We start from the raw sequence: 16,869 nt of genomic DNA on the forward strand, positions 1-16,869 counted from the left end.
TCTCTCACACACACACACACACACACACACACACACACACACACACACAAATGAAGTGAAGGCTGGCAGATGGTAGATTGGTAAAAGGCGGACGGCATGGTCCAGATGTTACTGAACCCACAGTGCAGAAGGCAAAGGGCTTTGATCTGCCTTACCCCATTGGAACTACTGTTGGAGAGGAAAAGATGCTAACTGCTCCGTTAATGTGAAGAAAGATAGTGAAGTGGAGTAAATATATGTGTTTCTGTGTGTGTCTAAATAAGAGAGAGAGTGTGTTAGTGTAATGGAGCGAGACAAGGAAGGATGATATTTTCCATGTGAGATGTTTGAGTGTTTACAGGAAAATACCAGAGGGATAACTCACATGTATCACATACACATGCAGATACCCACAAAGCATGCATACATAAACGGTGCATCCACGAATGCAGGCGCCTAAACACACACAGTCCAGACTCCTACACATGGCTCTATGGGTTTACTCACATGACACATGACTTCCATGTGGGGAACAACAAAGACACATGCATACACACACAAATACGCACAAAACACACTGAGCCCAGGGGTAGCCTGCAGTAAACACCACCAGCCACACATGCCACACATGCTGGGTTGTGATCCAGGGAACTGCTTTAATAGACACAAACACACACACAACTGTTTTTCTCCCAATGTAATTTAAGAAAAGCTACATTCATTTATCAACTCAGTCAAGCCTCCACATTAGTTTTTTTTTTTTGTCAATGGCACTTAATAACAGTACCCTGCTAAATAAAGGTTAAATAATTCCAAAAATGCCAACTGAATCTCTGGGTGGGGAATGTAGAGTGAGCACATGCCAACACATTTAGGTTTTGGCAGGCTGCTTTGCGAGCTCCAACACACAACTCAGCAGGTTAAAACTATTGTTTGGAGGTGAAATGTTTAAATTTCCCAGGTTCCAATGGCCAGGCTGAAGCCAGTCTGTGCCCGCAAGCCTCCAGAGGTGAATGGGTTTAGCTGGAGTCTGATTCACCCGCTGGAACCAGAAAACCAGTTCAGTTCTGGCCAACACTCAGTCACTGCAGTCAGAGAGTCAGCCTGCCAGCCAGGCAAGCAACCAGTCATTCAGTCAGCCTGCCAGTATTGACTTCTCTGACATTTCAGTGAGGTCAGCCAGCCAGTCAACAAGTCAGCCGGCTAGTCAATACAGTCAGTCAAAAATGTGGTCAAAGATTAACCACTCAAGCAGTCATTCTGGTATTTGGTTGGATAATGGCCATTAGTACAAGTAGAACGTTCACAAAGAGTGCCAGATGTCAGTCAGCAAACAACTCAGCTTGTCTTTTATGTGATTAATAAAGCTCCCGGTGACCCAGCCACACACTGTGGTGACGAGAGGGTAGAGAATGTTCTTCTTATTTTCATTCAGCCACCCATTGACCATTTAATCATCCATATAGTCAGTCAGGGAAATGGCTGCTCTGCCAGGCAGTCGTCAAGCAAGCCACCCAAGTAAGTGGTCACTGCAGTCGGTTAGCGAGCCTGAAATGTGGTAAGCAACAGCCTCACTGACCCAGTCAAGTGGTGAAGAAGCAAAAAGAATGTTGCTTGGATGGCAAAGAATACATGGTGATCCTATCTCCATTAACATTTTCATTAAGTCAAGAAACAAGTCAATCAGCCAGGGGTGCAACCAGTCAGCCAAGTGGCAAGCATTTCTATCAATCCTGACTCTGCCAGTCAATGACTAAATCAACCAGGCATGGTTCCGTCAGAGCAGTTGTCTCCATTAACTGTGGTGAAAGATGTACCCAGTGACTCGATGAACTCATCCAGAAATGTATTATTATGTTTCTTTATTTGCCATTATGGTTCGCCTCCAGCCTCAGTGGGAAGTTTATCAAGCCCCTTCCCCAGGAAGGAGATCAAAAGCTATTTCTCACTAAAACATGTTATTAGTTTTGTCATGTGAGGACCTACCAGATACAGTACAGGCACAAGGGTCCAATTTGGCTCCTTAGCCCATACTTTAAGAAATACAGTTCTCATATTTACTCGCCGATGCAGCCAAAAGCAACCAAATCAGCATGTGGTCAAAAAATAGACCCACTGAACCCTCATAGCAATGTGGTGATGAGTTAATGTGGCTGAATTTGGCTTTTGGTTGTAGTCCTGACTGTCCATCAACAGGTCAGTAAGTCATCCATCCTGGATCCATCCATCTCTGGTTAGTAAGCCATCAGCTCATCTCTGGCTGCCACTCACACTAACTAACTTCGTATTTAATATATAGTGCACTATATCTACTTTGAGTCATTTTATTTTAGTGTTTGAATTCTGAGAGTGAAATTTCAGCCAAGCCTTGCGTGTAGGTCCACAGTTATGCTGCAAATGAACACACTTCCAATAAAGGTTGTAGACAGGACTTTTAGGTTTTTACTCGACGCAATTGTGAAACAGTGAGAACAGTATTGGACGACAAAATCAATGATCTTGATTTCAGATCAGAAAATGACGAGATTCCATGAACGAGAGTTTGACCAAAGGTATTGTAAAAATGTAGGACAAACTAAACCAATATAAACCTATATTGTTTCAGATTCTAGAGATGCATTTGTTTTAAAAAAAAAAATTTAAAGTTAAAGTTTAACTCTCTCAGAAAGTGTCTGAGGTACAGTAAGTATGTACAGTATTCTGCAAGTTGGAGTTGTGGCTGTGGTTCCTTCAGCCAGACAGTAAATCCTAATTCATATACTAAAAAGTCTTCCATTCATCAAATCCATCTGTCCCATCACATATCTATTCAGTCTGCAGGTCATCCATGAAGACAGCACATTTCCAGAGCAACAGGTTCAACACATAACCAAGCCTCTTAGTCCTTCACTCATCCATCTAACTTACAACTTGTATCAAAAGCCACAATACAATAGACTACCAACTAACATTAGCAGTGTGTGACAGGGCGGTGATGGCGCAGTGGATTTGACACATGCCTTTGGTGTGGGAGACCCGGGTTCGATTCCTACTGCGATACATCAACCAATGTGTCCCTGAGCAAGACACTTAACCCCTAGTTGCTCCAGAGGCGTGCAACCTCTGACATATATAGCAATTGTAAGTCGCTTTGGATAAAAAGCATCAGCTAAATGACATGTAATATAATGTGTGTGTGGAAGCCATTAGTTCAAGTGCACACACTGACCCTGTACACGATGAGACTGATGATGCTGCTCTTAGTCATTTTATCATCTGATAAAGCGCTGTTTTGGAAAGAGCAGATGAATCTTGGGGGAATTTCCAGATGTTGTTGTGGACGTACTGATAAATACAGACGCACTTAGATGAGATGTGTGTGCACACACATGCACGCACACGCACACACACACACACACACACACACACACGCACACACACACACACACACACACACACACACACACACAATGACTTACTAATGTACTGGTGGACAAGGCTACAGCTGGGCCAGGCTGTTCAAGTCTCTAAGGGGCTTTTCAGACATCTAACCACTACTCTTTGTATGTATTGCAGGTGTTCCTGACTCCTAATTCCTGACAGGAAAAGTTACAGAATTTGATAATTGCTCCAAGGAAAAAAAAATAAATATCAGAGAGACTATGAAGGAATATACCTTCTTGTATGTCTTTTAAACATTCATGCACAGATACATTGTATTAGATTGTGAATTTGAGCTGTTTTCCTTCTCCACTGGAGTCCAAACTGCAGTGTAAAGCAGGCTGTTTTTAGCTGAAAAACAACTAATAATCAGGAAGGACAATATTTAGGTTAGAACTTAGTTATAAAAAGTAATAGAATGTCTTCTCCAAATACAAACAAACAGATTATGAAGATAAGATATTTTTCTATTCTAAAACCACATTAACACGCTAATGAGCATGTGGCTTCCTGTGTCCCGTGATTTTAATGAAAAGTGTTAAAAATTACCAGTTAAGAAAAAGCAGTTTTAGGCAAACGTAAAAACATTATTAAACTCACAATATGACAAGAGCCATGGTGGAGAAAAAATACCAGCAGTAGCTGAACATATATACTTTCAAAATATACTTTCTAAGCTTTAAATACAACTGAACCTTTGCAATACGCGACATTTAGACTCTCTACTATCTTCACTACCCAGCTATTTGTCTTTCTCTCCATCTCTCTATCTATCTTACTGTCCTCAAGCTCTATTCAATCCATATCTGTGTGTGTGTGTGTGTGTGTGTGTGTGTGTGTGTGTGTGTGTGTGTGTGTTTGAGCAGATGTATTTGTATATATCAACAGAAACTGTTTAATGAATAACAACCCATGGTTTTACATACTGTATGATGTTCCATAGGAATTCTGTCTATTCAAATGATGTTGGCAGGCACTTCCTCTCTGTACCTGCACCGGAATGCAAAGCTTGACATATGCGCTTCGCCTCTCTTAAAAAGGCCCATTCCAACTCAATCAGTTCTACTGGGCAAGATCACAGGCGATTATAATTTGTATCCAGTCTGAACCTGCCAAGTCCACAGCTCTTACAAAAAAAATCTCGACAAATTACTGAATGTTTTTTCAGCAGTACTCAGTTTTAACTGACATCACTGTAATGTTTTAATGTGTTCAGTATTTGGCAGCTGTCAGATTATCATAACACATGCAGGCTAATAGTCTAAATTGATTTTGGAGCGGGTCAGCTCCTGTCTTTCAGTTGTGTTAAGTGGAGTTACTATATTTTTCTATGCTTGCATTGCTAAAACCAAAAACGTCTGTAGGTGGCATCTTCAAAAATATCTGGCCAAATTGCTGGGATGTAAACCACTGACTAGACCCCATGTTGGATTGAATTTGTGTCTTTTCTTTTGGTTTTCATCTTGCTCATTTTGTGAATATTTGGACAAATTTAAAGGTTATTAATGAGAAAATAAAACCAAGCCAAGCCAAGCAGTAATTTAACAAACAGATATCTCTTCTCATACTAAAAAAAGGCCTTGTTGCCTTATCAAGTATCTACAGTATCTACATCCTCTCTCAGTGTTCATAGCATCAAGCTTGTTGACTGAAGGTTTTACATAGCATCCATGCTTGCCTGACCCAAGTTTTGCATATGATCACAGCTGCCGGAAACCTGACCTACAGATTTTCCACCACTGGGGACCACTATGCCATTGTCCTACAATCTCATCTGAGCTAAGCCTTTACATGTCATGAGTACCATGGATTCTTGAATTTGTCAACAAATCGATCAATACCTGAAATATTGCAAGTCTGTAAAACATATGTATGCCAACAAAGCAGTTGAGCCGTCCAAAGTACAGTTTAATAACAACAAAAATCTGCTAAATCAATCTTTTTGTCCAGTACATAAACCACTTTGGAAAGGAGTCTCTCCATGTGATACTCCCCACGGCCGCAGCTTTACATGCCTTTCAGAAAGCCAATATGTTCAGCCAAACCACAAACAACGGGTTCACATTCACCGACTCGGTCACCAGTCCAAGGGGGAAAGAATTAAGCAATAAATAAAATAACCACTATCTCATTTCTTTCATTTTGTGAAAAGGCACAGATCTTCTCATGTGTATGTGTAATTATTTCCCTCTACGGCTCGGCGTTGTCATTGGGGACCGAGGCTGCCGAGTTGCTGCCAAAGCCCTATTCACTGTCTGTACATAGCCAGTGTTACGCAATGGCTAATTACTTCCACTCAGCCCCGACAAAACCATGGAGAGGGAGAGAGAGAGAGAGAGAGATAAATGAAAAAGAGAGGGAAGTCAGTGATAAAACAAAATAGACAGAGGGGAGGAGGGACGGTCAGAGAGGGGGACAAGCAAGAGGAAAGTGAGAGGGAGAAATTATAAAGGAGATGAGGGGCAGTGGGTGGAGAGAGAGATAGACAAACATGGGTGAAAAAAGAGACAGAGGAGGAGAAGAATGAGGAATAGAAAGTAAAGGACAGGGAGACAGAGAGGAATGGAGAGCTAAAGACTCTTTATCTTCCTCATCTTCCTCCATTGCCTGAGTCTCTCCTGCAGTGTTTTGGTAAGGAGAGGCACAAAAGAAACAATATCAAACCATAATGACCTCTTCACCATCCGCCACAACAGTTTTACTGAAAATCATGCCGCAGCAGCCAAATTGGTCCAAAGAAAGAGAGAGAAATGTGGCAGAGGAGTGTTGTCAAAGCCAGACAGGGCCCGCAGCCCTTTTCCTCTCCAACAATTTTTGGAGATGATGTAATTATTCATAAAAAAAAAAAAAAAAAAATGTGTCTGTCTCTGGCTAAACTAGAGCAAAAGTAAGAGGGGAAGGTGGGAGTGGAAGGAGGGAAGCCAGGAAAAAAGAGAGCTGTAGAGATGAAGACAGACAAGAGAGGAAGAAAAAAAGAAACAGGAGAGGTGGATCAGGACATAAATAGCTAAAAGGAACATGACATAAATGGAGAGAGGGAGACGGCAGGAGAGGGAAACTACCTCAATTTACTCTTATTTTTGGGTTAGCAAAATCTCTTTAATATAAAGCAACATTTAGAGTAAAAGCAGCCTCTTCACCTAGCAGTCAAAGATGCACCATGTCACCTTAAAGGAAAAATAACATTGATTAATAAACTGTAGAGGTGCTGGTATGCAGATTGTATTACCATTTGACAGAGCAGGGCTGCAGACTGCTACCATTTTTTTTGTAAAGGTGCAAAATATCACTTGGTCACATTCATGCAAGTGCATGATGAACATTATCATCCGGCACCCACCTACGCACAAGGAGCCATGCACATGCGCGTATGTAACGCATAGAACTTTACGAAGCAATCAATTCAGCGGTTACCGTGTTCCAAAAATGAAGCAGCCTAGCTGATTATTTTAAAAAGCATAATGAGGAGAGAGAGGAGGCTGGTGGGGAGGGAGAGACAACGAGACGCACTTCCGACTCAGACGCCACTGATGAAAGCACAGGCATGAGAGCCCGACTGAGCCAGCGAAGAAGAAAAAGTACCACTTTCAAACACAATGGCTAACGCAGTACCCGTGCGGGTCAACACTTTGAAGTTGCACGACAACAGTAAGAAACACAAAACCTGCAGGGACCAATGTACCGCTGTAACACAAAAAGGGTGGAACCGAATCATGTGCTGGTGCGACCAACCAAAATAGTTAGTAGCACCAGTGTTACCAGTGGAAAGGTTAGTCTGGAGCCCTGCAGAGCCAGGCTAGCTGTTTCCCCATTTCCAGTCTTTGTGCTGAGCTATCTAACCGGCTGCTGGCTGTAGCCTTATATTAACACACATCAGCGGTATCAATCTTCTCCATAAATGTTTTGCACCGATCTCAGACATTGTTTTGCTATGGAGAGAGCAAGTCCAACCACGTCCATCCACTGCCAGCCACATTTCATGCCATAAGACTGCACTGAAAGTCTTGCCACAATTATTTTGTTCTCCGCCCGACAATGTATACTTTTACAGCGGATATCTGAACATCCTTTTATAACACAATGGATCAGATCTACTGTGGAATAATTAAGCCCCTTGCTTAAAGGACAAGCCGATTCAGGATCAGAACGGCTGTTTTGAGCGCTTTTGTATTTGTTACCCCCCTGTCTGTTGCAAAAGTTCAATCAATTTCAACTTTGACCTTATTTGCCAGTAACATTTCAACACTTTTTACAAAAGAAAATGTTTTCAACCAGGCAGTTTTGTGATTTTTTTTTTTAATTCTGAAGCACTGATTTGTGCTTAATGTATAAACTGAATCAAGAGAGCTTTGTGTATATATTATTCTTCCTTGTTAAGCTCGTTGCTTGCTTATAGACAGTTTTTTTTTTAAAACCTAATTCTGAATTCTGAAAAGCCATCACTTCCTGTGTGGGAATAGGGTTTCCTACCACTAATTCTGCCTGACCACAGGGGCTCGTATGAGTAAAACCAAGGAAGTCTCAAGCATCGCTGGTGATTTCAGCCCAAACATACCAAGAGGACAGAGTGAAGAAAGGAAAAGAAGGAGGCAGAGAGAGAGAGAAGTAGTGGCTTCAGGATCACAGACAACAGGAAAAAGATGGACAAATCGCTGTCAAAGACTGACAGAGACCATCAGCTCAGTCACACTTACACTCACCCCTCACTCCTCTATCTCCCCATCTATCCATCATCACTCCAATTCAGCATCACTGTATATATCACTTCATCAACCTATCGCATGTAAGATGATATATTAGCCCCCATTCATCCATCTATCCTTATCTATCTCTGCCATTGCACTCTCTCCCAATCTGCCCATCTATCTCTCTGCCTTCTGCTGTCTTTAATCTGCTAGCTCCATACTGTTAGTGTGTGCGTGTGTCACATATGTGTGTCTGCTGAGATGTTACGCTAGTAGACAATGTAACATTAAGGGCAACAAATTTATCCTTTCAAATCTGAGAAGGATGATCCAGATTTCTTTGTATTTTCATCTCTTTTATTTATAACCTTTGTCTTCTGCCCTCATTAAGACTCTAAGGAAGTAATGTATTCTTCTGTCTTTGTTGAACTGCACATTTTTTGTTTTTCTATTATGGAAACTTGATTCCTCTTTAGTAAAACTGCTTTTGCGAGTCTTTTCACTTGATAGTCAAAGATGCATTTCAGGTTCTCTTGTTTCCTCATTACGTATGCCATTTCATTTGGCAACACTAGATTTGATTTACGTTTTGTTTGTTGTATTTTGAAGTGTTTACTTTATGTTATTGGATCTGATAGGCGTCTCTTTTCTTTTTCAATTGCCCAGTTAGAGTTGCTATTAAGCATGGCAAAACAGTTTTCAGTTTTTATAACTCAATCACCAACCAGCCCCTTTTTTGCTGCTGTTATGACCCTAAAATATAAGGTAAGATTTTTTTTTTTAAATCTTATTTAAAATGGACTGACTGAATGAACATATGTAATGGATTTTTAACTTGCTGCAACATAGTGACTTTTTTTCACTTTAGTTCTTGAATGGATTGGGGAAAAAGTCGACAAACAGCACAAAATGCATTAAATAGTGGAACAAAGGCCTTAAACTTTCACTCTATCAATTCTATGAGGTGGAAAACATTTACCACAGTATTACTCAGCCTTTCAATTTCAATGAGTTGTGTTTAGCAGCTGACTGTTTAATATGCAACCAAATATATCACTTTGCAATGACATTTTAGTTAAAGAAGTTTTTACTTTTCGTTTACTTGTCTTTTTTTGTTGAGAGTGAGCTTCCTCCGCATATGGTTTTCTTCAAGCAGGTAAAAAAAATGTTCATGGATACAGAAAATTTGACCAAATCTCCCATGACTGGATAATTGTCTGTGTCTGTATGCGTGCGTGCGTGCGTGCGTGCGTGCGTGCGGCCCCCCAGTATGACATGTCTGTCTAACAGGAATTACCAGGCAGTCTGAGCATTTTCATTAGTTCCTAGAACGCCAAACAAACCACATGGGTATGTGAAGCAGCTGCAGTAGTACTAGAGGGCCACAACAACCTACTGGGGTGAGAGAGAGTGGGGGAGAGAGAAAGAGCGTGCCCAGACTAATCTACAGTATGAGTGAATGTAAGTGGGTCGAAGTGCATGCCTGCACACATCTGCCTACCAGCTTGCTTCTGTGTTTCTTTGTGTGTTTCTGTGTGTGTGTTTCCGTGTGTGTGTGTGTGTGTGTGTGTGTGTGTGTGTGTGTGTCTGTGCAAATCACTCAGAGTAGAAAGCCGATGATCTGTTTATGTCCTTGTAGATTCTGCATGTATTCCATTCACTAATATATAATGCCAATAGGTGTAATAATAGGCAATTTAATTGTGTAAAGGGTTCCCACACTTTATTAAATCAATGCCAAATCTTTCCTAAACATTTACAAAATGTTGATTGATGTACGACAGCTGTGTATAAAAAAAAAAAAAAAAAAAAAAGTTTTGTTGGATAATCTCAGCAAAAACTACTCCTTCTGGTATCTTAACACACTCATTTTGTCACATTGAATGTAAAGTTAAATTTTCAAGGTTGCATCAAATCGAATCTCAAATTTCACAAGTTTCCAGAAGTTAACTGACCATTTGGCAATTTTCCAAAACCAGTATTAGTCATGGCAAACAAAAGTTTGAATCTCATAACCCTTCCATGATCTTTGGGACCGTGGGAACTCTGCCAGTGTGTTTAGATGGTGACATCATGTCTCTGGCTGCCAGAGGTTGGCTAGTAGTGACTAGTAGTCACTATTAAAACAGATCACAACACTTTATTTGCTATCCTCGTTTACTTGATGGTAAACTTGATGGCTGTTTCTGTCCTACCTGACCACAGGCTCTGGGATGGCCTCCAGGCTGGCAGGGACCTGCACTCCCTTCTCCCACTCTTGTCTCCAAGGGTCCGAGAGCACGTAGAAGTCATCCGGGCCAAGCTGGGCCGAGTCCGGCAGCTTCATTGCCGTGATGAAGTCGGTACGAAATACCTGCACAGAGAGAAAAACAGAAGAGAGGAAGATAGAAAAGTTTGGTTAAATGGTCAAAAACAGTGAAGATGTATACACCCGTTTACGGGTGTGCACAGGGAAAAATTCTGAATCAGAGTGTCTTTAGAAGGTGAGATTGAGGTGAAGAGGATCCTCACATATCCGCGCAGTCTGTAGGCTCAGACTGCTCATCATAAAATCATTACTAATAAAAAAAAAAAAAAAAAAAAACTGTCATGCCCATGCATGATTCCATAGTTCAGCTTAAACATAGATCTACTATGGCCTCAAAATGATGCATGTTTTGCATTTCTGCCTCGACTGCTGCCTGACACTAAACGGCAGTGCAACATTGGCAGGTGAAGAATATGAAGAACAGATGCGGAACAATGTTGAGTAGCATTTGTCTAGCAAAGCCTTAATCCCTCATTTTGCAGTGTTGACTTGATCCATATCTTTGGCTTGCTTAAGTCATTGCCTCTGTAGTTTCCCCCCCCCCCCCCCGGATGTTTGAGTGGTTTTCTGCTGCAGTTTTTCGGACCGTTTTGTAAATTTATGGTGTTACTTTTGGGTGCAAAGTAACATATGTTTTTCTTTTTCTGTCCTCATTGCCTTGCTTTCGCTGATGCTGAGAGGGAAGGAAGTCTCAATTCAGTACAAAAGTGTTTCCTCGTTCAGTAGGTGGTTTCCTTATTTTCCTCACTTACATCTTGTCATTACATTTCTTCCTCACGTCTTGTTACATCGGAGGACGTGAGGAAGATGCAAGTGAGGAGACATTTAAGACAAAAGAGAATAACCTACTGACAAAGAACATATAGAGATGAGAAGGAAGAGGAAGGAGGAAGAAGAGAGGAAGGACTGATAAGCTCAAGTGCTGTGGTCACGGCAACCATTAACCAAATTGTTGATATTAACCTGGAGACCTTCACAGGTTAACGCTAACATAAATGATTAAAAGAATGTGTATGTAGGAGGATTGTATTAAAAGAAACAAGGTGCGCTTGTGTGTGATGCAGTGTTTTAAAGACCTGAGGGAGTGTGTGTATTCAAGCAGACACGATCATTTTCACACATAATGTGAACACACACACCTAACAGACGTCTCTCACTCACACACAAACCCACACACACACACACACACACACACACACACAAAACAGGGACCTGAAGCAATGATATTATCAGTCATATAGTCAAGGACATCAGCCAAGAACACACACACACACACACACACATAAACACACAAACCTACACTGAAAAAAACAAGACACACACACACACACACACACACACACACACAAATCAACCGTATGACTTCACTCTACATTTTATCATTACTTTCTAAGCCTCCTTATCCCTGCTTTATTAGCTCTTCTCCTTTATCCGACTCCCTTGCTCCCTCCTCACTCCCTCCATTAACCTCTCCATCTTCTCTCCCTCCCTCCCTCTTTCTTCTCTCACTGAGTCCCCAAATGTGGATATTTTACCTACTTTATTTTGACCTAAGAGACACAAAGTAGCAAAAGTGTCAAAAAGAGATTTGTGAGAAGACAAACGTGACAATAAGAGGGAAATAGAAGAGGGAGAGCTGGAAGGGGGGGAGTGAACTAAAATGAGCTGTCAGAGGAAAAGAAGTAAATAAAATATTATGAAGAAAAATCTATAAACAAAAGCGCAAGCGAGAGACTGACCGAGACAGAAAGAAAGTTTCTCGATTGATTTTCCATAACATAGTTCATATCAGTATGAAAGTATTGGACAAACTAAAAAATGTGAATTAATGATGGCACAGCATGATGGCTGTTTCATCCTGAGGGGGAAATTAATGTGTGTACCACATTTCATAACAATGCATCCAAGAGTTGTTGACATATTTCACTTTGGAGCCAACTTGTAACAAATTAAAAACCCAAAATGTCAACCTGTCAACCAGGTTTGATATCCAGCACTATTTGTGATACTTTAAAGTTTGCATTCTGTTTGCTTAAGAGTTGGAAAGAAACACTGCTACTCTGCAACATAGAGAAAAAGAGAATCAGAGAGATAAAGACAGCGTGTTAAGAGAGGGCAAGCAGTAATATGTTGTATATTTGTCTTGACTCTCAGAGGAGCTGAACTTTCAAACCAGACTGCTCGAAGGAGAAGAGAGGAGAATGATGTTTAACTAAGTGAAGAGGGAGGACAAGATCAGGAGAGAGGAGAAAGAGAAGACAAATCACCAAGAATGAGAGAAAGGAAAGTGATATTAATTTAAGAAAGAGAGATGAAAGACAAGGACAAATGAAGATGAAACTGGTGTGTGTGTGTGTGTGTGTGTGTGTGTGTGTGTGTGTGTGTGTGTGTGTGTGTGTGTGTGTGTGTGTCTGCATGCGTGTATGTGTGTGTTTAACTGTGCGTGTATTTATTTATATACAACAAAGTGTGAATGTCCATGTTCGTTTTCCTTTGCAACTGTGTGTGGTTTTTATGTGTGTTCTGTGTGTTTTTATGTGTGCGAATATGTGTGTCTGTAAAAAGCAGCATCCTTGCTTCTGCTGCTTGGCTTCCTCCACTGTCTGCCAGCCAGCACAAATAAATAATGCAAAGGAATAAGGGGCTCTGTCTGTGTGTGTGTGTGTGTGTGTGTGTGTGTGTGTGTGTGTGTGTGTGTGTGTGTGTGTGTGTCTGCATGCGTGTGTGTGTGTGTTTAACAATGCGTGTATTTATTTATGTACAACAAAGTGTGAATGTCCATGTGCGTTTTCCTTTGCAACTGTGTGTGGTTTGTATGTGTTTAAAAATGTGTGTGTGAGCCAAGGCCATGATGGATCTTGCCTTCCCCTTCAGCAGTACGAGAGGAGGACAGACAGAGACAGAGGGAGATCCACTCCTCCTTAATCTTTCTCCCTTTTTTATTCCGTCTCTTTCACCCCTTCCACCTACATTCTCTCGCTTTTTCTCCAGTGAGGAGAAGAGAGGGAGAAAGGGGAAAAGAGGAGAGTGGGAAAAAAGAAAAGGAGAGAAAAGAAAAAGAGAGGAAAAATGAAGTAGAGGAAAAGGGAGAAATAGAGACAACTAGGGAGAAGAAGGAGGAAAATGTAGGAGAGAGGAGAAGATAAGAGCAGAAAAGAGGAGAAAAGATAATAGAGGAGAGGAAAAGGGAGGAGAAGGAAGGAAAAAAGGAGGAAAGGGCTGCAAGGTAGGAAGGAGGGAGGTAGGGGACAAGAAAAAAAATAAGGAGACGAGAGGCCAAGGAAAGGAAAAGAGGAGAGGAGATCAAATGAGGAGAATATATTAAAAAGGAGGAGAAGAAGGAAATAAGTAGAAGTAGAAGAGAGGAGAAGAAAAAGATAAAAAAGGAGGAGAGGACAGAAGAAGGGATTAAAAAAAGAGGTGATAAGAGTGAGGAGAGGGTAGAAAAAAGGAAGAGAAGGAAAGAGATAAAGAAGAGAAGAAATTAGGAGACAAGGAGCTAAAGAAAAAAAGATGATAAGGGAAAAGCGAAAAGAGAGGAAAAAGAAAAAGAGTAGTAGAGATAAAATGAGTAGAGAGGTGAGCAAAGGCAAAAGGAGAAAAGGAGGAGAGGATCTGAGAGGATCTCCGTATATCAGTTTTATTGCTGTGTGTTTGTACAGGAATGACTGCAGCTAATTAATGTGTAGGAAACACTATTACAAGCTCCTGCAGTTTTATGTTCTGCCTGGTCTCTCTCTCTCTCCAGCTCATCTCCATCCTGCTCTTCTTCTCATCCACCGCCCGCGTCCTCTTTTAACTCTTTTTGTGACAGACAGTTGGGCGTCACCCAGCCTCAGTGATGGATGAGAGACAGACAGATGGAAAAGGAGCATTGTAAAAAGATGAGACATTCAGGTATACAGGGGGAGCGTCAGACAGGTAGAGGGGCAAACGAGCATTCACTGTTTCCAGGTAAATACGCAAAATATGAAATACAAATGAGGTGCATTTCCCTCAGCTTTCACAGTCAAATAATGAAGGGTCCTTCAAGATATTATTAGATTTGAGTCATCTGTTTGTCTTCTCCAGAGTCAGTCGATGTCAGTTATATTTCATGCAAAGACAAAAACAAAGAAATGCATTATGCTGTGTTATAACAGAGCAACTAATGAAGACTTATGTATGTTCGGGACAGTCTTTTGTGGCTGGTTTTGGTGGACAAAGACTGTTGTGCAATAAGCCTGGAGCAGCCATCAAAACTCTGTCAACAGTTACTCAAAAAGTACATTGCTTTTTCCATTCATCACACAATTTATTTATTTGCTGGAAAGATTTTTCGCATCGATCAACTTTAATAACTTGGTTCTGAGGAACTTGTCATTGAATGTTGCCATTTCCACTCAGCTTTCCAAATTTGAGATAAATCATAATCAATTCCTGCAGAAGGGGGGGAATAATACAGTAGATTTCCAACAGATAAGACATAAAAATCCCCTTTAGCGTGCAATTAAATCATATTTCATCACCATCATCCATTGCATTTAGCTGCTTGTGGCAATTTTAGTGCATTGCTCATCAGGTATTTACACCTTTTTATTCTGCTGCAACAAGATGAAAACACCTCATTATTTGCTAAAAATGCTAAAAATGCTGTAGTGAGGTTCTCTTAATTTACTCTTTCTACAATGATCTGCACACCAGAAATACCTGCTGCTCTCTTTTGTGCAGTTTCTGTATGTCTGAAAAAGCTGGATCATTCAGTTTGGGAATCCTAAAACTCAAATGAATAACTTTGTCTCCAAACCATGATTCAGCAACAATCACATTATTTATTATCTGTCTAGAGCCTGCACTGCCTCATTTCCCAAAATTTGACAGGCTGTCATGATGCAAACATCACACTCATTTGCATTTCAATAACTTAAGTTAAAAAAAAAAAAAAAAAAAAAAAGTTCCGTCATCAGTTTGGTTTGCATCACAAGCCATGCAATCATGCAGTGCGGAGTGATCGATGACTTCTCACTGAGCTGAACAGATGAGATTCAGCTGCTCAGATAAAGCCCCATAGAAACTCTAGCTCAACATTACTTTGGGAGCAGGGAAACACACACACACACACACACACACACACACACACACACACACACACACAGCACTACACAAGCAGAACATGATAAAACAAACACAAGTAGTCTCTCTCACACAGTCAAACACATAGACACAGCTTTACACAAACACACACACACACACACACACACACACACACACACAGTGCGTCTCACTATCTTTGTGGGGACCCGTCACTGACATAATGCATTCCCTAGCCCCTTACCCTAACCTTAACCATCACAACTAAATGCATAAACTTAACCCTCAACCCATAAACTAATTATATCCCTAATCCTAAAACCAAGTCTTAACCCTCAAACAGCCCTTTAAAGTCGTGGGGTCCAGCATTTTGTCCCCACAAAGCTGTCCGGACCCCACAAGTATACTGTATTCCCAGTTTTTGGACCCCACAAATGTAGTTAAACAAGAACACACACACACACACACACACACACACACACTTTTTCCTCTGGCCAGTCAGTCAGTAGGTCAGTATGCTATGGGCTGTATGCATGCAGCGCTCTCATTAAGTCCAATCTAGATCTGGACTGATGACATGAGCAGGGGCTGTGGCCACATCACAGCACAGGGACGGGCTCTAATGATTGGCTGCTTAGAAAGGTCCACAGGACTCAGGGAGAAGTAAGTGTGTGTGTGTGTGTGTGTGTGTGTGTGTGTGTGTGTGTGTGTGTGTATTTATGACACACACAAAGTATGAATGCCCATGTGTGTTTTCCTTTGCAACTGTGTGTGGTTTTTATGTGTGTTTTTATCTCCCAGTGCATTCATGGGAGCAATGTGTTCAAGAATTCCTGTCTATGACCTCCACTACTACTACTATTAATAATAAAACTATGACTACAGTATTACTATAAGTTTTAATAGGATGTATGACAACTACTGCTAATGCTCCTACTAATAGTGCTGCTGTTACAACCATTAGACACAGTTATTTACTTCTATCAAAACTAATACTGATCCAACTCAGGTTCCAAATTTGTCTAATGTCAAGCTCTATAAATAAAATCTGCCACTACTACAAATGTTGTAGTTAGGTTATAGTATAATAGTAAAATGAACAGTAACATATTCATAATAATGTTATTATTAAACAATATACTGAGACTTTAAGGACAGGGAAATTTAAGAGCTTAACATGATTTCTACTGTTCCCAACACTGTTGCCAGTGTTGTAATGTAACAAAGTACAAATACTTCGCTACTGTACTTATTTGTCCAGTAAGTGATTTTTTTTTTTTGGTACTGACAGGTTCAGATTGTTACTAAAAGTGTCTGGACGTGACCATTTGTCTGAAGACAGCGGTATGGAGAATTGGCGTTCAGGTAGTCTGTTGTTACGGAGTAGGCTACAGAAATGATCTATCT

The 16,869-nt window shown here is 40.9% G+C and overlaps 1 protein-coding gene across 1 annotated transcript in view; it reads right to left on the minus strand.

The window, feature by feature from the left end:
* Nucleotides 1-16,869, minus strand: part of jade2 (jade family PHD finger 2) — a 160,556-nt gene that overhangs the window by 116,649 nt on the left and 27,038 nt on the right. Inside the window, exon 3 of the mRNA XM_031308215.2 lies at nucleotides 10,280-10,437. Within this exon, the coding sequence (XP_031164075.1) occupies nucleotides 10,280-10,437 (158 nt within the window). The remainder of the gene's footprint in view (nucleotides 1-10,279; nucleotides 10,438-16,869) is intronic.

Source organism: Sander lucioperca, chromosome 13 (assembly GCF_008315115.2).
Source record: "Sander lucioperca isolate FBNREF2018 chromosome 13, SLUC_FBN_1.2, whole genome shotgun sequence".
Lineage (NCBI taxonomy): Eukaryota > Metazoa > Chordata > Actinopteri > Perciformes > Percidae > Sander > Sander lucioperca.